Source organism: Clytia hemisphaerica, unplaced genomic scaffold, assembly GCF_902728285.1.
Source record: "Clytia hemisphaerica strain Z4C2 unplaced genomic scaffold, Clytia hemisphaerica genome assembly, whole genome shotgun sequence".
Lineage (NCBI taxonomy): Eukaryota > Metazoa > Cnidaria > Hydrozoa > Leptothecata > Clytiidae > Clytia > Clytia hemisphaerica.
The window spans coordinates 228304-252701 of NW_027104107.1; the positions used below are offsets into that span (position 1 = coordinate 228304).

At 35.3% G+C, this 24398-nt stretch overlaps 1 protein-coding gene and 3 long non-coding RNA genes across 4 annotated transcripts; 2 read left to right on the top strand and 2 right to left on the bottom strand.

Annotated features, from left to right (window-relative positions):
* Positions 1-3972: 3972 nt before the first annotated feature.
* LOC136813263 (uncharacterized) lies at positions 3973-6478 on the top strand. The gene is made up of 3 exons (XR_010847455.1): positions 3973-4562; positions 6210-6286; positions 6435-6478. It is a non-coding gene; the product is annotated as an uncharacterized lncRNA (long non-coding RNA).
* LOC136813262 (uncharacterized) lies at positions 6259-9379 on the bottom strand. Its single transcript, XR_010847454.1, has 2 exons — positions 9266-9379; positions 6259-6557 (listed from the first exon to the last, which is right to left on the bottom strand). It is a non-coding gene; the product is annotated as an uncharacterized lncRNA (long non-coding RNA).
* Positions 9380-18770: 9391 nt separating this feature from the next.
* On the top strand, positions 18771-19657 carry LOC136813239 (uncharacterized). Its single transcript, XM_067069752.1, has 2 exons — positions 18771-19320; positions 19647-19657. The coding sequence occupies exons 1-2, from the start codon at positions 18771-18773 to the stop codon at positions 19655-19657; spliced, it is 561 nt and encodes a 186-aa protein (XP_066925853.1).
* A 3197-nt stretch (positions 19658-22854) lies between these two features.
* On the bottom strand, positions 22855-24004 carry LOC136813226 (uncharacterized). Its single transcript, XR_010847450.1, has 2 exons — positions 23652-24004; positions 22855-23460 (listed from the first exon to the last, which is right to left on the bottom strand). It is a non-coding gene; the product is annotated as an uncharacterized lncRNA (long non-coding RNA).
* Between the last annotated feature and the right edge of the window lie 394 nt (positions 24005-24398).

Sequence of the window (24398 nt, forward strand, 5' to 3'; positions counted from 1 at the left end):
TTCAAAATAACAACCAGTAAAATTTTGTTGAGGCTCGGCTGCTAGCCCGTGGAACGATATTCGACGTCAAGGGGGGCGAACGAAAAAAAAAAGGGGGAAGGAAAAAAAAGGGGGACGAGAAAGTTTGCACATCTATCGAGTTAAAAAAAAATGAGATAAAAATCAGCCCGTTGTCAGCTGATTTCGTGCTGATTTTTATTGTAAAATAGACTTTTGATACCCCTGTCTCAATTTTCACTGATTTTAAGATCTTTTATGAAGAAATAGCTGTTTGGCCCATATTCAAACCTTTTAATTGAAAAAATACCTTTAAAAACGTTTGTTTGGTCAGTATCTTCGCCAAGTTTTTTTTTGTTTGATAAATGAGTGCATTTAGCATTACCCCAGACTGAGAATTGAACTCAGTTGAAACTACCAAGCTAGGGTTGTTGTTGTTGTTAAAAAATGAGTGAACAAGAACAAAAAGCGTGTAGGTCAGTGAATTTAGAGAGCTAGCCCCTTTAGACATTTCTAACTTGACAAAATGGTAATCTAGCTCTGGAAAAATAGTAACCATACACGCTTTTTTAATGAGAATGATAGAGTACTTTGTACTTCCAGGGCCGAGCTTCGTTTGTTGTCATCACTAGAAAAAAGTTTAAAATTCTTCAGTTCTCGAGCCTGTGTTTATTGCTGAACCCATTGTTGACTGGTTTTCTTACATTTGGTTAGGGTCATAGAGGTGATGCAGGTGGTACACCTAATAAACTACCTAAAATTTTGGGTCTTAAAGCTGGCGGTATAATTTGAAGCTCGTTCATAGGTTCATAGCATAGTCTTTTGGATAGCTCAGAGTCTCCTCTTCGTTCACCAAATTTAATGACTATTAGTTCACTCGTTAATAAGATAAAAAACCCGTCAATATCTCTATAATTTTGGTAGTTTTTTATCTTTAAACTCCGAATTTCGGTGAAAAGACTAATTTTTGAAATCTTTTCTATTGGATCACAAAGATAAATACTGTTCTGGCAATTTAGACCAAAAATGAGGATTTCAAGTTCAAGCCTTACAATAGGGCTTTACCCTCTTATATAGACCTTGTCGGTATATGCCGACATCGGTAGGTAAAGGGTTTAAGGGGGGAAATTGTAATCTTTTAAAATTCAGATTTTGAAATTTGAATTTTATTTATTTTTCAAATTTCAAAATTTTAAAAATGTTTGGCATTTTCGTTACTTCGATTTATTTCTATGAAAATTTTCTTTCAAGAATTATTGAATAGATTTTCCGTACTATGTTTGCGAGGTGACGGGTATGTCCGAACCAAAAATCGAAAATTGACCCTTAGAGAGAAAATTCTTTGCCATTTTTGGGACCCTTTCAGAACGTAGATCGTTTTTTTGTGACCCTTAGGGAGATTTGGTGGTCTGAAAAAGGTACCGTTATCGCGTGCACATACCTGGACCCTTATTTGCCTAAATACCCTAGCCTTTCTTGGCATTTTTAGCTACGAGTGAACTAAAAACCACCAAATTTGGTCCTGATTTACTAAATTTTGTCATCTAGCGAGTCGATGTGAAGTTTACTACCTGACAATCCCTCCATCAATCCAGTCAGGTCAGCGCAGTCTCAATATGTTCTTATTTTATCCTTATTTTCAAGCTATTTTAGGACAATTTTTGCTTTGTATCTATTCCTAGTTTTCACAAAAAAGCAAAAAAGGCCTTCCAAATCTTGGGACTGTTCTTAACTTGTTCTTAACTTTTGGCCATTTTAAGGCCTCATTGTTCTTATAAAATCGTTCTTATATAAAAAGGAATGTTTTCCAACCTACAGCGTTATAAACTCGTGCAGCAAGATAAATGAATTTTATCCCGAAAATGTGTATTTGAACTAGTGAACATGTGTGAAAAATGCGACTGTTGACTTAACGTACAACTGACACGGGTTTGAAAAAGTATTTTTGGTTGGTAAACAGAGCAGGCACATTTTCCTGCTTTCTTACTCCCACTATGAAGGAGTGTCAATTATAAAACACTCGTTCGTAGAGATAAAATGCTATTATAAAATGGCGCGATGTGAAATCAATGGCTACAGTCAAAATGAACACTCTTCCGAAAAGCATTATCTTACAAATCTTTTCTTTTTGCGAACCGAAGGAGATTTTTGAGAGTATTTCTAAAGTTTGCACCAGATGGTATCATTTATCAAATGACCGTTCTTTGTTGTTAAGACTGAAAAGTCTATCTGCACTCGATGGAGACAAAGCTGTGTTCGACTTTGTTAGAAGACACGAAGGAGCGTGGATCGTTTCAATAGAAGTTGATAGTCGTAGATGCCTTGGTAAGCCTTGCACAAATCATGGTATTTCTTTTCTCTGCTCAAACTGTCCCAATCTCCGAAGGCTTATTTTGTGCGATACACAAGTGGATGATGTTGGACTCCAAATGATTGGAAAGTTTTGTCATTCCTTAAAACATTTGAGAATTAGAGTAAAGGAACCATGTGAGACTGGTATCAAGCTATTATTAGAAAAATGCACTAAATTACGTGAAATAATGCTCAACAAAATGAAGCTGAGAGGGATATGTTATAATACTAGGGTAACAGCTTTGTGTGTGGCACCATGTGCACGGTTTCTTCAAATTTTGTCAATCAAACGATGGAACATTGTGGACCAAGATTTAGAAAGAATCTCCGATAGTATGGATTCCTTGAGAGAACTTTGGGTGGATGGCTGTATGTACTTGACAAGCTATGGAATTTTTAAGTCAATTCCCCGTTTTAAACACTTGCATTGTTTGAACGTGGTAAACACAAGGTGCATCCAAACGGACTCAGAGCTTGCACGTCTTGCTTTAGTTTTACCTAAAGAGTTCACGCGTCTCATGTTGAGCCCAAGACCTCGACAAATCACAGATGCTGGCAAACGCAGATTTAGAGAACTCTTACCTGAATGTGATCTTCTCTCATCTTTCATCAGTTGAAGCAGATAGTTGGATTAAAATCAGTTATTTATATAACAACAAATCTACAAAAAACAACAATAACTGTGTAGTATTTTCATTTCCCTTTGTGTTTTGTGTTCTTTTGATCAGCTTAAAACGTGAGTATTAATTACTAAAATCAACGAAATATAATATACTCTTCGGTATCTAATAGACGGGGGATCTGGAATAAGCAGACACCCCCCGGCTGTGAAAAGTTATTTCAGAAACTAATTGCCAGGGGGAGGGGGTTGGAATAAGAATGTCCCGGGTGGAAAATCACTAAATAAGGGGCCGATATACCACAATTTTAGCTAGGGCCGTAAATAGACCCGTGAACGAAAAAAAAAAAAAAAAAAACGAAAAAAATCACATTTTGTGAAAATTAATATTTGTCATGATTTTTTGCCTTTTTCAAGAATTGAGACTAATTTCTTTCAATCATATAATACAGGTGGATTTGAACGGTTTTGAAAAAAAACGCGAAAATTAGTACCTATAAGACCTTCTTAAGCCATTTAAGGGTTCATGCAATGACACCATAGAAATTTAAAAAGTTTTCTAAGTTTAGGCATGTTTTTTAGCCATACTATAGCCCAAATGTTCTCATAAGCTGAGAAAAAAACACACAATCATTTATGAACGATTAGTATTAGGAAAATCAATAAACGATCGTTCTAATAGTGATTAATTCATTAATGGTAGATGGTAGGTTTATCAATGTGTCTAAAAAGATCCACTTCGAGCTTCGTTTGTCGTCATCGCTAGTTTCTCCTTAAAACGACAATTTCGATCTCTGTCTTCTGTCTTTTTTGCTGTAAAAAATGTATAATGTTTGTGCAAAGTTTCTTATAAAAAAGCTTGGACACACAGACAAACAAACGGCCAAGAAAGCGTGTATTGCTTCACAATTAAGAGTATAATCGGTTAATAGGTGTTCAGGCTATAGAACGTCACTTAATTAATGACAAGTTGGGTTGCAAGCTTCTCATTGGTTCTGCATTTATTTAATTTTTTTTACTTTTCTTGTGTTCTAAATTTTATACTTATTTTTATACGACGACCAATGAGGGGCTGGCTACCCTCAACCCTAACTAACAACTGAATGCCTTCTTCGAAAAAGCTCAATCAAAACAGATGTGACATTGCCAGCAAGATCCTGTTAAGGGAATCATTGTAAAAGTCTTTGAAAAATATTTTTAAGAGCAAAATCTAATTTAACTAGACGAATTTTGCAAAGAAGTACAGTATTTATTCGAGGAACCTTAAGACTTACGTTTATTACGATTTACCAACTTGACTTTTCAGTCGAAAATTTTAAAATATTATACTTTCGGTCAAAATTTTTTCTCCACGCCGAATCATACAGAAAGGAAGCCTCATTCCTCCGAATAGCAATAAACAATAACAAGATGTTTTCTAAAGAACATCAAAGTTTTTTAAAGCCTTGGAAAGAATGCTAATAAACTACCTTGAGCCTCGAGGTATGCTTAGAATATTCTTGATTTTTAAAGAAATTTGAGCTTCAGTATTTATGAAAAGACTGCCACCAGTGAGCCTGTCAGTGAACCTGCCACCCAAAAATATTGATCAGCCGTAAGTCAACAAATTCTATTATAAATGACATTGAAATATCTTTGACTATGTTCAAGTTTTGATGCACTCTTTTCCTATCAAGACTTTCTTCAGTAATGGTAACTTTTTAAATTACAATATAAACGTCGTCACTCAGCCAGGCTGGAAGTTTGTTTCTATTTTAAGCATCAAAACATTGGGAATGTAACGTCTTAAATGACTTTTTGAACGTTTTAGTGACGTTTCGAACGTTTTCATCTCTTTTACCCGGGCTGGAGCTATCATATGGGAAAAAGCCAGCCCAGCTTGCTGGGATCTCACTTCTTTTTGCCGATATGCCGTTTCTCATATGATAGGTTTTTCTTTTTACGAAGAAATTTTAAGGATGCCGAAATCCCGGCAAGGCGGGCCAGCCTGGTTTGCCGGGCTGGATTTTTCCATGTGATAGGGCAATATTTGACAGCTCCCTGAAGTTACACCGTAGGATTAAGGTATTTTAAAACATTTCAAAAGTTTTTTACATGATAATATTCCACTCGCGATTATCTTTATAACAACAGTACAAAATTGCAAACTTATTCGAACTTTATCAACGCAGGGTTGGTACGGCACGTCCAAAACGTAACTTAACTTTTTCCCACCAATAGCACCCATCCCTGTATAGTCACTTATATACCAAAAGAAGCGTATTTGGACGTAGAACATGTTCCCACCTGTGCCTAGTTAAAAAATTATCAATAAAAAAACCTTTTGTGACGTCACAATGATGACGTACGTACTTAAAAGCTAGAGATCAAAATAATTTTTGCCAAAATTTTGATGACGTCAGCAATAAATGCAAAAACGTAAGTTTTGCAATAAAATGCTGACAAAAGCACTTTTCAAAAAATTTTCGATAGATATTTAAATAATATCTTTCCCTGGTCCAAATTTTATGGTATTCACTGCAATAGTTCTTGGTTCTTGAGATATTGCAATTTTAAGTTTACACTGAGTAAAAAATTGTAACTAGGCACAGGTGCATATGTTCTACATCCAAATACGCTTCTTTTGGTATATAAACAAACGACCATACCGGGAAATCAACTTTCTTCCTTTTCGACCATTTCTGGTCAACGAGTGATCCAAGAAACATCCAAATTTGACCCTGTTCTCCTTTATTCTGTCCTCTAGTGAATTGATTTGAACGTTATTCCACTGGGTACCTTTCCGTCAATTCAGTATATGACTGCTTTGATCCTTATCACCTACCCCCTATGCCACCGCCCACCCCACCCTTCTAAATTGCGCGGCGCCGAAGGCCCGCAAAAGAAAGAGAAGACTCTGAACTATTTCAAAACGAGCTGTGAACGAGCTTTTAACTTCTTCTAGTTCCGGAGATATAACGATTTAAAATTTGAACCATTCAATTTTCTAAAAAATCTTAGAAAAAAAGAGCTTGGCACTTAAAGGGTTAAGGGAACTAATTTTCGCAGTAACTAGTTTTCACAGGAACCAATTGTCGCGAGAACTAATATTCGCATTTTGGGTGTCTACTGGGAAAATTAGTTCCCGTAAAAATTAGTTCTCTTGGTACATAAGAAGCCTTGAACCTTGGGTTTTTGCTAAAAAAACTTGTACTTTCCTTGGACACTCATTAAAAAATTTATTTAAAACTTTATTTTCTAGCCAAGGAGTTACTAACACCGTTCATTGGAAAGGGGACACCAATAACGAATATTATAGACTATTAAATTATAGTCAAGGTAAATTAAATTTCTGATTACATTTTATGTATATACAAATTTCTGCAATTCGCACGGAAAAAGGCAGATTTCCGCCTTTGAGTGTCCACCCTCGAATTAACTCCTTTTGTTATCGATTAAAACATGTCAATCTGTTTTTCTTTTTCAGTAATGTGCTGGCCTCGACCACTTAATCCTCCACGTCAACCTTTGTCTTATCCTTCACCACTTCGTTTACTTAATCCTCCACGTCAACCTTTGTCTTATCCTCCACCACTTCGTCACTACCCATCTAAATGAATAATTGTAAATAATTTGTAAATAGTATTTCAATTCTCACAACCCTTTCTAACTGACTCGCTGGGACCCTTACCCACTAACCTACTGGAAAATTGGCCTAAAAATCGTTCTTGGGGGGAAAAAATTAAAGTTTTTGCCCCAAATTTCGGGGCAATCTTATCCCTGATGTGAATTTCAGTGTAGTTTTACCATTCCGCTTAAAAAAACAATACCACAAAAATCCCCCGACATTAAAAATTGGGAAATATCAATACTTCCATTAAAATTCATTCCCTCATTTCTATCCCCACAGGCTAAAAAAAACCCCAACAGGTCTGTGAGATTATTATATCACTTTTTAAAAAACTAAAATATTGTACAAATTCCATTATATTTTTTACTTTATATCATCTTTAAAAGTTTTTTTAGCATCCTACATTTAACTTTCCGAACATTCTTCGCAAGACATGGTTGAGGTTATTTTTCGATGGGACCCCTTACAGTACCACAGGAAAAGTCTACCAAAATAAGTACACCCCTGTGTAACAGACCCGGTGGGACCCCCGCGCCACTGAGAAAATGAGCTTAAAATTCGTCCCCGGTTGAGGAAATTTCCTCAAATTTCGTCCCCATTAGGAAAAATGGAGTATTACTATCTCCACTGTAAAGTTTTGGTCTGAATTTGCCGTCCCCACTGGATTTTTTGGACTGAAAACAATGGAAATAAATATCCCAGTTATAAAATTGAAAGGGATTCTTAATCCCCACTGGGATATTTGTTCTCAATTTTATTCCCGCTGACCATGAAATTTCCACCAGGTCAGTGAGACAGGGGTGTATAATTTAAGATCACTCAGCTTCATTTCTTCACTGGGGCTATTATAGAGCATATTTTTTACCGGGTTATTCACTGGGGCGTATCTGACCGGGTCACTGATTCAGGGGTGTAATACATATGAAAAAACCCGAAAGACACAAAATATCCTGGAAAACATCATATATAAATAATATTATAAATATCAATATTCTAGGTCGGTCACCTGTTTTGTTGCTACTGTACAGACCAGAATGTCAAATTTGTTAAGATCACAAATTGGGTTATTTCGGGTTAAACTTGTTTCTGATAGCTGATTTGTCGAATAAAAACATTTACTTACGAAAAAAGTTTGGTCCCATGGGTATTTGGTACTTTACTGACGGGTCTGTAATATACACTTTGACCCCCTTCCAGAATAAAAGAGCTACTAAAGCTTTTGACTTGAAATTTTAACCTATGATAGGTCTTGACCAGACGATATACAAAATTTCAAGCCAGTCGGTTACGTAGGCCGTATTTTATGGACCATTCAGTATTTTACCCAAAATGCTCACTTTCTGGAAAACCACCTGTCCAATTTCACTGAGAATTTGACATTAAGCTTCTATCATCACTACTTGTCGCTGGTTTAAATTTCAAGTCAATACCTTATTTCTATCCAGAGATATAAATTTTGGGCCTAAATTTGGCAATTAGAGCATGCATTTTTGGGCCTGTAAAATACACACATATAGCAGGTCAAAAGAATTTACCTCCATCCCCAAAATTATATGTCTTCAAAATTATATCTCTTAAGGAGTAGCAACAAAAAATTTGAGTAAAAAATATGAATGTGAAAAAAGTTTGAGGGTTGTCCTATTTTCAGCCTTTTTAAAGGATGGTGACGTCCTTGTGACGCAATGACGTCATAAATGATGGCGAAATTTTGCTCAGAGTTGACGATAAATATTTTGTTCACACTGGCAAAATTGCAAGTCGTTTGAATAAGTATTTCTAAAGTTGTCAAATATAGACCCCCAAAGATGCACGAAGGGTTAATATAATAAAGAATTTATTGAGACATTTAGCTTCTTTTTAAGTTTAATACTGCTTCAGATTTGGTTTAACATTGTTTCTTCATTTTTATCACAAAAAATCAGAAAAGCCTTTAGCCTCTAATTCCTAGATATTTTGTATTTGGTTATAAATACTGCAAAATAAACGAATCTGGCAGGTGGCAGAAAAAATTGACACATCTAAAAATCATTTATTAAGTTGAGTTTATATGCAAAATTTCAAAGAAAATTATGAAGGTGAAAAAAAGTTCGACGGGGGTCCTTTCTTGACATTTTCAAAATTTGTTGACATCATCATGTCATGATGACGTCATTAGAAATGACAAAATTTTGTCAGAAAGTGTCAATCCACATTCCCCACACACTGGCAAAATTTCATGACAAAATTCAAAGTCATTGAAGATTTTCGTTCAGGAACCTTACTCTGTGGGAGCTGACTACCCCCCCCCAAGAAAAAATAAAAAAAAAATACAATTTTTTGTGAATGACAAATTTCAGAAGAATCTTGAAGATCATTCTAAAATAAATCCAAAACATAAGAGTGTCTTTTCTTTAACAGGCCCCCAGTTAACCAATGTTCACTCATTCACGCTTTTTTTGCAATTCATGCATACACGAAATCGGGGAAAAATCGTCATTTCACGCAATCACGCCAACAATATTCGCATTTCACGCATCACGCAGAGGACCAATTTTCAGACATTCACCCTAGTTTTTTTTCGCGATTCAAACATTCATGCAATCTGGGAAAATTCGCCATTTTTCAGGGGGTTAAATTCAAAAAAGGGGCATTCGAAGAGCTACTTTATCTGTTGGTAAAATACTTTATCTGTTGGTAAAATACTTTACCTGTTGGTATCGAAGTTGTCATGTGTAATTCTCATCACCACCGTTTATTTTGTCGGAGTTGACCACCACACCCTCTTTGTATCAGTTATCTATAAAAACAACTTTTTATTCTAAACAAAATATCAAAATGTTATAACTCTTTAAAAACAATGTATTTCTTATTAACAGAGAATGCTTATTTATTAAGCCGTTCTTTTAAATCAAAATACAATGGGGTTGTCAGAGCAACATAATTACCAGCTAGTACAGAGAGTATTCTATTAAGTCGTCTCTTTAAAAAATAAAAGATCCTTCTCCTATTAAAGAGACAATTATCTCTTTTGTTAACGTGATGATAAGAGAGGAGAAGAAAAAACTAATTGGGTTAATTGTTCGTTTCCATGGCGATATAAGAGACGAATGAAGGAAAGAAATGTCTGAGCGGCACTCCTTTGTAACCAATTATAAAAACAATAGATCAAAGAGTGCGATATGTTGAGAAGTTGAAACTATCAATTCTAGAATAGATAGCTATATTTGAAAAAAAGTAGCTATTTCTCTATAAGATAATGTTGTAGTGGTCCAAGCACAGATCCTTGGGGAACACCAGAGATGACTTCTGACCTTTCTGATAGTGTGTAGTCAACAGAGACTTGTTGCGTTCTACCTGTTAGAAAGGATTTGATCCAAGCAAGCAGTTTGCCTTTGATGCCATTGGTTTTAATTTTGTTCAGAAGAATGGTATGGTTGACTCTGTCGAAAGCCTTGCTAAAGTCAAGGTAGATCACGTCCACATTATTGCCGTTTTCTCTATGGTGGATAAGTCGTTCTGTGTGAGAGAGAAGTTGGCTCAGGCAGGATCTACCAGATCTGAAACCATGTTGGTTGCAATTAAAAAGATTGTTGTCTTCAAGATGTTTTTGTATCTTACTTCTGACAATTTTTTTGAAAATTTTTGAGACATTCGAAGTTAAAGCGACTGGTCTATAGTTTTCTGGTAAACCTTGATTGCCTTTTTTGAAGATTGGTGTGATGTAGTTTGATTTCAGTAGATGGGGAGTTTGACTTTTGTCTAGAATATTTCTCCAGATAAGACAAAGAGGAGTTGCAAGTTGTTGTTTGGCTTTTTTGAGCAGGATGGCAGGGAAACCATCAGGTCCAGGGGCAGAGTTTGAAGATAGGGTGTTGATTTCGTTGATAAAATCAGCTTCTGTGAGGTCTATATCACATAGTTGAGAAGTGTTGTTGTCATTTTCATTCAGGTCGTATCTCTCCAATGGTTGAGTAAAGACAGAACTGTATTGGTTCTGAAGTATGTTAGCCATACGTTTACTGTCATTTGTAAGTTCATTTGTTGACGGATCTATTAAGGGTCCAACCTTGGGTTTATGCTTTGAAAACTTCTTTGCATAGGCATAGAAATATTTAGGATTAGATTTAATTTTTGAAGTAGCATCAAGTTCTTGCTTTTGTCTTTCATTTATGTGTGACTGTTGAAGCTTGAGTTCAATATCGATAAGTTTCTGTGCGGTTTTGTTCGTTCGATGCTTTTTTTTTTAATTTTGATCTATTACGCATTAAAACACGTCTGTCTCTTGGGATTATTTTACTAGCAAGTAGCTGTCGCTATGAATGCCCCGCCGATAGCAGATATTAGCCCAGAGGAACTTAGCCATGAAGAGAGCAAGGGAATCATAATCAGACTATAAATTGGTGAAGTGAGTCTTCATAAAAAGTGCTCAATGTTACTAGAGCTGTTTAAAGCTAAGAAACACGAGCCGATGCGGTTAAAATTTTCTCAGTAAGATCCATACATAACGAAAGTGTCAATCCAAAAAAAAACATGTTAAATCTACACTTTCTGATGCAAAGTGACCTAAATTAAAACCATTAAAGATTTCGCAACATGAACTAGAATGATATCAAAGTTGATTTTCTATTCAATCACCAGATAAAAAAACACTTTTGAAAACCCAAACATAAGAATGTGTACTGTGAAACTGAAAGTGCTTCCCTCCCATAAAGAATACATAATGCAGATTAAAGGCGAATTCCATGAAATTGAATACAATTTCAGTCATTTGATTTGATATTTAAAAAGTAAGTAACTTTGGACTGGTGGGATACTGTAGATATAATTTATTTGTATCATAAAGGTTACTGAAAATTATCTGAAAAACTTTAACAATCTTTATACGTGTTTCTGCAAAAAGTTTTTAGTTAGAAAAAAAATTTCTTATTGGTTACTAAAGATATGAATTTGCTCTAAAGATATATGCTCTCAAAATTGGCAGTTGAATCAGATACTTTTAATAAAGGTATTAATTTTCAGGGATTAAAAATTTTCCCGATTTCACAGCCTTTGTTCTTATTTACGAAAGACTATAATTAAAATAAAATCCTAAGAAAATCTGAAAAGGTGCCTTCAGCGAAAATTAGTCACCTTGAAAATATTAAAACATCATCTAATCCGCCACTATACACAATTTTTTCTATTGCTGTAATCCACTTCCACTTCCCTGGCAAGCAAGAAAGCGGAGATTCTTCAACAAAATGACTGTTAATACATAAAAATACCAAAACTTATTTTATCACTTTTTGAAAATAACTTAACGTGGGAAAACACGAAAATAAGTCCTTGCAAAAAGCTTAAATTTTGTGGATAGTGGATGCCCAACCGTGAGTATAAATTAATGGTAGAATAAATTATTATGCGGAATTAATCAATGTGACTGGCTGAAAAATTGCCAAATTCAAATAATGCGAATTAGGGCCTAATTAATTAAAAATCCTGCATTAATTTATCCTCGCATAAATTCATACTCTTAAGGTAATTCCTGCGAAATATAAATTGATCCAATTAAAGTAGTGCCAGACTTTGTATTTCAACAATGTGTTTGTTTCGCTCCCATAAAAACAGATTCATCTTGTCTTCAATCCATATGTTTTGAAAATAAAGGCTAAGGGAATTTCAGATACCGTGTCCCGTTGTAACCACCGTCAACATGGTTAAAAACTTTTCACTTCACAAACAGGTAGGTACAACATTGTGTTTGTATTTTATTGGACGTCTGGTTCTAAAAAGTCAAAAAGTTTGTTCAGTTTTAATTTGAGCAAAGTACGCTCCTGCGTTCAACATCAACAAGGTACAGTCTGACAGTGTGCAGTGGTGATATTAGTAGAGAGTGTTCGAGTCTGTTCATAATATGAGGCTAAAAATCTTCCGCATACATACACACAAAGTAAAGTACCGTTCTGGCACACTGACATAAACAGCATTTTTAAAGTTTGCTAAAGCTTCAATATTGGCGTAAAGAATTATTCACAAAATAGCATCAAATACAGTACTCCATATAATCCATCGTTTTTCAGCTTTTGTTCTGCTTCTGTTTACATTTTTCTGCTCGCTGATCCCAGTGTGCTTCAAATGTCCACGAGAATGAATCAGTTCATGTTAGTCATAGTATATTCTCATTGGCATGTCTCACTTTCACTAAACCTTCTCAATGTTTGTACCCAGTTTTTGGCACGTTTTGGCGCAAGGCTTAAAAAATTATAAATTTAATTTCCTTCAAAATGAAGTCACTATATAGGTAAACAATATGAATTAACAGTCAATTTCCCTTTTTTCTATGCCTTTATAATATCAGTAGGGTTTCAGTAGAGCAGCGCAGGACCCTGCCGACGCACCGGATTGTCCGGTGTATTTGTCCGGTGGCAAAAAGTATCCTTTCGATACACCGGATGCAATAAGTCCGGTGTCAGTCCGGTGTTGCATACAGGGAATTTTAGACGCCGGACATTTACGAAACAAAAAATTAAGAAACACCGGACGCACCGGACTGGTCATGTCCGGTGTTTTGATTGTCCGGTGGAAAAAAATATCGTTCTTCAACACCGGACATCCGACTTCCTTAAGTCCGGTGTAGAGATTGTCCGGTTGTAAAAAAAATTCTCATTTTACACCGGACTTTCGCGTGTCCGGTGTTCGTTAAGTCCGGTGCGTCGGCAGGGTCCTAGCAGCGCATAACTGGGGTGTGTAGGACACTGCCAACGCACCAGACTTAAGGAACACCGGACACGCCAAAGTCCGGTGTAAAATGAGAATTTTTTTTACCATTTTGTTTCTTAAATGTCCGGCGTCCAAAATTCCCTGTATGCAACACCGGACTTATTGCGTCCGGTGTAGCGAAAGGATACTTTTTGCCACCGGACATATACACCGGACAGTCCGGTGCGTCGGCAGGGTCCTGGGTGTGTGTAGCACACTGTCATTGATTGAAGATGTCGTCCATTCTGACAATTGTATAAGGTTTGATCCAATATCAGTAGTTTCATAGTTATTCATTTAGTAGCAAACAATGTCCCTCAAGTAAATCCAGTTGAGCAACTACGTTAAAAAGATATTAACCAAGCTGAAATCTTGTGTGCTGTTTGTTGTTTGTGAAAGGAAAGCTTAGCTGTGTGGACTGGCAGTGCAGACGGGACTTTCGATTTCTCGCTTTCACAAATGCTCTGTGTAAAATGCACGAAAGTTAAAAAAATATCACGAAAAAAATCGTACGAAACAACATGAATCATGAACATGAATATTTTTCTGGCGAGCAAGTCCGCTACGTGAAGCAACAAAAGCCCCTGCGGGGCAATAAGAATGTTTTGGTTTTCGAGCTGGTACTTTGTTTGCTGAAATAACTGATATACACTTATCAATAAAAGTTTCGTATTGTTTCTCTGGGTCTGAGGTTGAGTACAAAGTCTTACGCCAGTCAATACATTGTAAATCTTTGTTTATGGCTTCCCAATTTATGTTTTTGTTAAGAAAATTAAAATTATCGAATTTGCTGTTCAAAGTCTTTTTGTTTTCAACCTTTCTTGTTTCAGTAAAAGTCAAATGTGTTAAAATGTCTATTAAGTGATGATCTGAATGAACTGTAGGAATAACATCATAATCAAATATCATTTCATGATTGTTTGTCAATAGAAAGTCTAAAATATTTCCATCTGAATGAGTTTCTTTGTGAATGGATTGATTCAGGTTTAGGTGTATCATGAAATCTTGTAAAGCATTTAAAAGTTGTTTATTGCAATTTTCAGTTGGGGTGTATCTGTCATTGATTAAGGTATGAGGGATGTTGAAATCACCGCAGATTACAATGTCTGGGGTGTAATCTTGAAGTGATTCAATTTTTGATATTGTAGAAGAAATCAATTGGATAAATTCTGGGGCGTCCGATTTATGGAGTTTGTTTGTTGGTTGCCTGTAAACAATGCCAAGAACAATATTGAGTTGTTTAGAGTAGAGTAAAAGGGCTTCGTTGACTCCATTTGAGAATTCCAGTAGTGGAGTGAAAAAAGGGGCAACATCTTCACGAATGTATAATGCAACACTGCCACTGTATCTACCATGTTTGGCTTTTGGTCGATTTCGATCCTTTCTAAAAATTCTATAACCTTGTATCTCAAGCTCAGCTTTATTGTGATGTTTCGACAACCAAGTTTCAGTTATACCTAAAAATATTTGATTGTCAGTGTGTAGAATGTCACGTAGGTATGGAACTGATGACGGTTTTGTTTGTGGGCACAAGCCTTGGATATTAAGAAATGAATATTTTGTTATTGGTGTAACGTTGGATAGTGATGGTTCGGTAGATGGTTTGTTCGGTTGAAATTCAGGTTTTTGGATTGCATCAATGGTTGTGGAAGGATTGGAGGATGGAATCTTAGTTGATTGTTCTGATGATTTGGAAGTTGAGGTGGCTGTTTCATTTCGTCTCGTATCAGTGACAGCATTTCTGTTCTGAAATTGTCCAGTAGTTTCTGAAAATCCAGCTGTTGAAGGGTGTTTGGTGAGCTGATCTTTCTTTGTGTAGGGGGCTTGCGCTTGGTGCCTTTTACATGAACAAAATTACAGTTGTCATTAAAGCACTGACTTATTTTGATTGATGATGAACACATTCTTGGATGGAAATGAGGGCATTTTGTTCCTGCGTTGCATCCTTTAGGGCTTTTGTTGCCATGTCTCATCAGCTTCGGACAAGCTTTTGGATGTTTGTACTTGCAGCCGTTTCCTTTAATACCATGTTTGCATTTTCCCTTTTTATAGAAAATGCAAATAAGTTCCTCGTTTTCGTTATTTTGAGAAAGGTTTTCTTTTGGAGAAAAGTCACTGCTTTTTGAAAAATTGTTATTTTGTGAATTTGTTTCTGTGATATTTTCTGAGGTAAGCATGATACTGTTTTGGATTTTTCTTTGAAATTTATTTCGCATAAACTCAGTTCTTCCTAGGTAGATATCACTGTCCTGTCTGTTGGTGACAACAATATTTGGTGATAATGGTATATGCGGAAGAGTTCTTCTTGGTGATGGAATACTAACATTTTGGTTAATATCTTTAATTGTATTAGGAGATCGTTCATGTAATATGGTTCTTTTTGGTGATGGAAGACTGGTGCGTTCAAGAATAGATTTTGTTTTAATTGCAGTAGATTCTTCTTGGAACTTGGTTGGTGGTGAAGTTTCGTGATTATCACTGGTTTGAGGTTTGGAGTTTGGAAAGTTGGCAATTTTCGTTTGGCATAATGTGCATATGTAACAGACACCTGGAATGTTGAATATGGGAAATCTCAATTCTTTGTTTTCATTCATTAAGTTCATACTTTTGAGATGGTCAATATAGCACTGTTTGTGAACCTCTTGGCCACACACAATACAGTTAATAAATGGTTGATGATCGAGTTTGATTCTGTATGGTTCAGTGCAGATTTGACAAATGTCTTCAAAATAATTTTTTATTTTTAGGCAAAGCTTCTTGACAGCTTCATCTTTAAGTCGGATGGTGTCGACAGGAGCTTTGGATAGAAAAGATAGAGTGTCCATAATAACGTCCTTGTTGAACGACGATTTCAGAGAATTTATGTTTTTTTTCGTTGGATTTTCTGGATTGTATGATCTGAGGCAATCTCTGATTTTAGGTGTTGAAGCCTGCTCTGCAAGTTCAGCGAGGGATGTTTTCCAGCCTTGAATCACGTCCGAAGAGACACCGTTAACTTCAGTAGATTTAGACATTTTAGGTAGTCTCCGCAACGAAAACCAGAGACTGGAGCACTTAACTGGTATATAATGAATGTAGTAGGAGTCAGTCTAAACCATAGAATTGCGAAAAGATGAAAGGTTACCTGATCAGCTGCACATGGGAATATCAGATTCACTGTCATGTGCAGCTGTTCCCTCAGGATTTGGCAAAATGCCTGGGTGACCAGCCACAGGACCCTTGTTGCTGACTTGGAAGTAAAAATATAAACGTATACCTCTATGATCCAGGGCTAACCTGGTGTGTTAAAGCAATGTGGTCTTTAGTAATCTTTTCTTGCAGAAAATTATGGTACCACAACTGGTCCAGTAGCGATTGATGTTAGCCAGTGATCCAATGAAATATATGGCCAATTTTTGTTATTATTTGATTAACTTTGATATTGATCCAATTGATACAACCAATACCAAAAAATGAACTTCGCACTTCTCTAGACGAAGAGTGCCAGGTTGATCGCAACCCTGTTTAGTGCTGTATTTATCGGATCTCACAGCATCTACCGTTCTTTTTGTACTTTTTATCAATCTTATTCACTAATTCTTAATGGAGTGAATTTTTTTATCTGTCAAGAAAGAAAGAACATCCATATTGCGCACAGAAATGAAATGAAAAATAAGGCACACACACCATTGTGAGCAAGTGGCAAAAATGTCCCCGGCAGAAGTGATCTTGCTATCGCAGTGTGTACCTTTGTTTTACATTTAGGCTATTTCTTTACGTTCTAGTTGGATTGCAGGATTTCACAAATTGCTCGAAGAATAGAGGATTTCAAAAATAGAGCTAGAGGTTTTTGGTGGGAAAATTAAGAAATGTTCCAATTTCAGCTACCAACTGACCGACCCATTTTTTAAAGCTTCTAGGAGATGAAGCAAACAATCAATTGGGCCTGGCCAAATAGGCTTTTTATATATTTGAACTAAGAAAATAAAACTTTTCGTAGACTAGTCGGAATACCTCTTTTTTACTAGAAGGATTGATGGTAACTTTTCATCTTCGTTGTTTTTAAAATGAAGCAGAACTGAAAAGAAAACAAAACTTCATAAAGTTGCGTATTTCCAGTGAGGAAACAATTCTGAAAATTGACAAAATTGATGATGATAATTTTTTTCGGTCAGTCGAATGTCTCGTATTGGGGGTTCTAGTCTTGAGCCCTAAACTTACGTGAGATTGCAGCGTTTGGGTAGTAAACGAGACAAAACTTGAAAAAAGCTGGTGTTTTGGTGCGCTTCCGTGCAATCAAAATATTGCACTTTGTGACGCACTCATAGAATTAAACTTCAATCGTTTCTTCACTGTTCAGTCAAAAAAACTTAATATCCTTACAAAAGTTGTCTTTTTGATTTCCCAAACATTCGTTTTGAGTGTTCACTTACACAATGATTTATGTAATACACTTTCAGGCAGTCAAGTTTATCATATATACCGTTGTTTTGTATAAGTTTCCAATTTCTGCAATAAGATTCCTTTGCCATTTTTCTAGTGAAAAAAAAAACAGGAATTCGGGTAGTGGAAAATAGGCTTAAAAAAGTTCATCAGACATCTTTCTCGTACTACCTACCTCTTTGTACCTCTTTTTGGCTTTTGCTTGAACAGCTCATCCAACTCGTTGAGTCCGATGCTTCAACATTCCTTGAGGCTGTTGGAGTCAGTTTGCCTAAGGTTAAAATAGTGGGCAAGCAGAGGTTCGTCCGGAACAGTTGTGAGGAAGGTGTCTAAGTGTTTTTTGAATACTTCTTTGGGGCAGTTTGTCAAATCTCTTATTGGTCTGGGAAGGGTGTTGAATAATCGAGGGCCTTCTTGGGAAAGACTTCCCCTCCAGATAGTTTGATATTGACAGCTTCTAGATTGCAAATTCTCCCCAATTTCTGATTTATATGGCAGGAAATGCTTCCTTTACTTTCGTCATAATCAAAATTCGGGACGTTGCCTTCAATGACATTCCAGGTATAAATTATTTGATACCGCTCTCTCCGTCTTTCAAGGCTATACAGTTTTAATGATTTGAGTTTTTCCCAATAATTGAGATGTCTGAGGGATGGAATTCCATGTAAAAATGATTTCTGAACTTCTTCCAGTTGCTGGACAAGACCATCCTTCCAGGGAGACCAGAGTTGAGAGCAGTAGTCCAAATGAGGGATGGCTAGTGCTTTCCATAAAGTTAACATGGTTTCAATTTCCCTTGATTTGAATGTGCAGTATATCCATGCACTTATATTTTTTACTTTTTTGATTTGTTCTTGGATATGTTTCTCATAAGTCAACTGAGTGTCTAGGGTGACTACAAGGTCTTTAACTTCGTCTTTATTTTCGATCAACGTTGCTGTGTCAGAAAAATAAAAAAACTTTGCTTCAGAGCGTCGATTTTCCCGTAGGCAAGGTGCTCAAATTAAGACCATTCAGCTGCATGTTGTTGTCAAATGGACATCATTAAACAACATGCAGCTCAATGGCTTGAAGTTTGAACATCTTAAATACGGAAAAAATGAAGAACTGAAAGAACACTCAAGTTACCTCTCAGACACTGGCTCTCCTATCGAAACCAAGATGGACGTGAAGGATTTAGGAGTCACTCTGGATGTTAACATGACATACAGCAAACACATCACAAACCAGATCGAGAAAGTCAAAAGTATCATTGCTTGGATTCATCGAACGTTCAAAACAAGAGATTGTCAAGTAATGCTAACTCTTTGGAAGTCACTGGTACTACCACACATTGACTATTGCTCCCAGCTGTGGTCACCTTCAAAAAGATATCTGATCCAACAACTGGAATCACTTCAAAAATCTTACCTGAATGGAATCCCTACACTTCAACATCTCAACTATTGGGAGAAGCTCAAAGAACTTAAACTATACAGCCTGGAGCGGCGCAGAGAAAGATACAGGATTATCTTCACCTGGAGCATCCTAGAACAGCTTGTACCAAATTTTAACTATGCTGAAAACAAAGGTGGCATCTTCAGTCACGATAACCAGAGACTGGGTAGAAAATGTTATCTAAAAGAGGTGAACATAAGGCAAGAAAACATATGGAGAGACTCCCTGTCAGAAGAAGGTCCCAGACTATTTAATGCTCTCCCACAATCCATCCGTAACCTCAAAAACTGCTCCAAAACTAATTTTAAACATCAATTGGACCTTTTTCTCAATTCACTACCGGACGAGCCACTGCTGCCGAATTACTTTCCTTTTAGGAGAGCTGATTCAAATAGCATCAAAGTCATGGTCCATCATCGGATTTCTCAAATTGGATGATTGTTGAGACGAACAAAGAAGCCTTTAAAGAAGTTGTCTTCTGTCCACTTATAGACATTGTCTAGATCATTTTGTAGATGATAAACATCTTCCAGTTTGGATATTTCTTTCATCAAACGGGTGTCGTCAGCAAACGATGCCAAAATAGAATGAAGTATGTAGGATGCTGTTTCGATTTCATTTCTAGCAAATTTTGTTTGAGAAAATCTCATCTTTTGAAAAGTACAAACACCAGGCATTATAAACTTTTACGAGCAGAAACTTTGAAAGTAAATTTCTTTGAAAATTCTTGAAATGGCCATTCGCAAAAGTTTATGCTCACAAAAAATATGTTTCGTTAAATTAGCGTTAAATTTCACTAAACGTTTTAAAAAAATTTCCCAGATTCATTGTTTAGTCATATTGTTTTACCCTCATTTTTGCTATGTTTAAACATGAAGGTAATAGATAGATGGAGAGTCAATGCCCTTTGTTCTATTCTGATTTATCATCGGAAGCAAACAGCTGTTTTAGTTGCTTTGGGAATAAGATGATTAATTTTGGGTATACTCGTGGGAATATTTAAGATGAATGAAAAGACATTACATTTTTAACAAGTATATTGAAATATAATAGCCTTGTCATGAAAGATTGAAAAAAACTTCACATAGTAAGCACAATACTCGAAACTTCTAGGGGAAGCTGCCCATAAAGCCATAGATTTAAAAAATAATTACGTGTTACGATTAGGAACCTTGTATCGATCATTTTGTCAGAGTATGAAAACCGCTGCCCACTTAGACGTGAAGATTTTAAGATGATAATGTGAGGCAACTCTCAATGTTCACAAAATGCCAGCCCAAAAATATATCCTTATGAAAATAATATATTCTTTTATCCTTAAATCAGTTGAAACTATTTCGAATCGCATTTTAACTAAGGTTTCTCGCAAAATTAAGTTTTTCAAAATCAACGGACCAGCCTCTTTCTGTTCTTATAAAGTTATAAATTGATGTTTTTTGCTTCCAATGATGGTACATTAAAGAAAAGCCGCTTTGAATAGATTTATAAAAGATTTCAACGACCATTTAGGTCATTACCGAGACGTTTTCTCTCCATCTGTATCTTTATTACCTTCATGATTTAAAGGTTGTGTTGCCCCATTATTAAATGCAGATTTTAGTTGATATAAATAGAATTGTCTTGTAATTGTAAACTTTGTTAGAAAGTTAGAGTATGTCTTGTTGTTCATTATGATCAACTTCAAATGACTTCTTGTGGTATCTTTCAAAACAAAATGCTTGTTTTTTTTTTCGACCATCTTAATTGATAAATCATTTCTCTATGAAAGCATATTAATCAAAGGATATAATTAGGAAAAAGTATCAATTAAAAAGATTACCTTTTGTAATTAAAACATGTACTTGTTTTGTCAAAGGCATCTTTTTAAACTGGTTTCAGATATTCTCTCAAGAAGCATAGTATTGCTTCTTATTTTAGTATTGATAGTAGTATGAAATACGAGAAAGTGTGGTGATTATTGCTATTCTTATTGAATGTGAATGCAATAAAATACATAGAGATATACTGGAGATTCATACTATGATTTCTTATTTTATATACTGATGGCAAAATATATAGCATGGTTAGGGCTGAAAGTTTGAATTTCCTAGATCCTAATGACGGTTGAAAACACAGCCAATCAAACTTTGTTATTCTTTCACTGGTCACACTTTCTTAGAGAAAACTCAAGTTCCGAAATTTGGTTTTTATTTTAGTAAGTGAAGACAGCGCTCAATTCGTTAAATCTTTTGAGGCAGAAATATGCCTCACAGCTCGTACCCGTCCTGTCTATATCAGATTATAAAGATACAGGAAAGGTCTCTTGTCTACACAATACATGGTAATCTATATATTAATAGCCGTAGTCTGTATGTCTGTTTGTTTTTTGTTTTTTGTGTGTCACTTTCATTTTCGCAAGCAATGTTTTGTTCTCGATAAGTTTGTTTTGATTGACAGATCAGATAGAGCACGGTTTAGACTTTATTCAGACTTTGTTTTGAAATTTAAGGCCCATCTACATTGAGTAATTAATTTCTGCCAGACAATTTGATAAATGATAAAGGATGAAACACAAGCCATGATATAAACATTTCTAATCTTGGAATAGATTTAGACTAGATAATGCTCAAAGAAATGAGCGAAAGATCTCGTAAATGTATAAAGGGAACAACTACCTGCAGAGTCGTTTCAAACGACACTGGTACAGTAAACGATGCTCTTTCTGATAACCTTTGACTTAAACAAAAAATTATGTCACGGGGGGACAGTACACGATCCAAATATGGTTAAAAGATAAGGAGAGTTAGAGTCAAACGTTGTAGAAATTTCTTTTTTTAAAGCAAGCTTCAGCATCCAAAGGACTTTTAGTGCGTTCAGCTACAGCTTAAGCAGCGTGCGACGCCGGGTACCGGCTAGTATTCTTTATAATATGTATTTCTCATCATGATGACCTTTCAGAAGAAGGTCGTGAGATTTTCTTTCAGATGAATTATTTTACTAGGTCACCCAAATGAGGTTTTCATTCAATTATCCTTATGTCTAGGTATATTAATTTTCTTTAAAAGGATTAAAAAATGTAAGGGAAGCATGTAAAACTGGCACTGCATGAAAAGTCGTCTTCTCTAATGCAAGATATATGACGAAAAGTTAACTTTTCTCTCTATTTTCTTGTTTTGAAATCTTTGAATTTTCTTTTGTGCGAAAACAAGTAACAGTGAATCTTCACTGATTCTCGAGAAGCTTAAATTTTCTAAATATTGAAAAAGTTAACTTTTCTTTGTACAAAAAGATTGGTTTTTTAGCTACGAAAAGTACCACTTTTCTCCGAAGTGATAATATAAGGTTTTCTCCACGCACTGAAGATTCACTGTTACTTATTTTCTTGTCCATGGAAAAGTTAAACTTAAAATTGAGAAAAGACAAACCTTTTTTGTAAAAGAAATTACAGAATTTTTTTAATGAAAGGAGAGATTTACAATTCAACGCAACGAAAATATGCAGATTTCTAAACAAGAAATAACCAAAAAATCTTTTTTTGGAATGTCTAGGAAAAGAAAATACCTTGATCCCTTCTCATTTCACAAAGATGTTTAGAAAATGTCTAACATTAAAACATTGAAACAGGCTAGCGAAAGTATTTGATTCTTTACGAGGTTTTCTTCCAGATATTACTGCAATTTTATTGAAATTAGACCGGGGTAAAATTCTAAAGATATTTGAATTTTAATATTCTTGGATGGTTTTCTTCTTTAAAATAAATTTGATATTGAATAAAATTATATTAATATATGTGTACACATAATTCTTGCGCTTAAAATGTAAAGTATACCCTATCTTACATAAAATGATTGATAAATTATAATACATAATTTTTTAAAAGATGAAAAAACTTGATGGGAAGAATGGAGGGGGTATTGAAAAAAGAGTTAAAAAAATATAGGGCTTCGGACTAATTCTGACAAAATTTGACACTGCTAAGCACTATTCGAATTAATAATTCGGTTGCGGTTCAAAAGCTTGTATTTGTGTGAAAAATCAGTATCTAACAAAAAAGGGTAAACATTGCTGTATAATTTGTAATAATCTTAAAATACCCTGTTCTGTTGTGTATATCGTGTCTCTTTTCCCGATTGTTCTCCGCGTTCTTCCGTTCAAAAGAACTATAATCCCCCTCATTGAAGATGTTTCATAGGTTTTGTTCGTGAACAATCACTTCGTTTTCTTAACAATATCTTTGTCTTCTGGATGAGACACGGTGTTCATTTTGTGATAACTTTTCTCCACACGTTGTTAACATTGATCTTCTCCGAGCTCGTTTTCCGATTTTCTGTCGAGAGAAAATAATAACATTATACTTTACTTAAACATAATATTAAAAGCTTGCCTCTTTATTTATACAGTATCGAAAATAATCTGTGTAAAAATCCAAAATTACTTAAAGATTGCAAAAAACCAATAGCGAGAAAGAAATTACTTTTTTAAGCAGGTTTTCCCGAAACTTGACGAATAAAAACTTACATGATCATTGCATCATTGAAAAATATTTTTTCCTTCTTCTCCTTGTTTCACACACTTTGACATAGAGTTCGTATGAAAGCTTGTTTCAAGATTTCGTGACAAGTCATCATTCTTTCTTTCGTCCCCTTTTAATTTCTGCCAATTAAAATGTTTTTGTCAACATGTTTCTCTAATAGTCTTAATTGGACTGAGATTTAAAACGTAGTGATTTCTCTCCAATTATAAATGTGCTAACACAGGGTCCCATAGGGAATGGTGTTGTTCAATTCATAGTTAATTGTGATTTTCTTAGATGAAACCGCCGAACAATATTTTCATCCCCTTTGAAATATCAACAAGAAGGCGAAAGTATAAATCGGTCTCTCTTCTTCCGTCAAGTTAAATAATTCGAGTTTAATTTTAACAAGACGACTAAAAGTCGAAGATTTCGCCTTATATTAGCGCATGGTGTGCTAAAATCTTGATACTAAAAAAAAGATGTGAATTCGAAAAAAAAAAAAAGCTTTGGGTCAAGCCATAAAAGGATTTTGAATCATCCAGGATCATTGATCATACATGGGCGAGGTTTTAACTTTGTAAGCATCGATTAACCAAGTTTGCTTTACACCAAGAGTTATTGTTTTGATTCATATAAATTTGATGCTTATAAGAAAAATAAATATCCAAATTTTGTGAAGTAACACCACACCACATGGGGGTGTTTAACTAGGCATTTTCCGGGTTGGTCTAAAAAGCAGGGTAGCCAAT

Coding starts and splice junctions, on each gene's coding strand:
- LOC136813239 (XM_067069752.1), top strand. CDS start 18,771: ATGCAGCTCAATGGCTTGAAGTTTGAACATCTTAAATACGGAAAAAAT.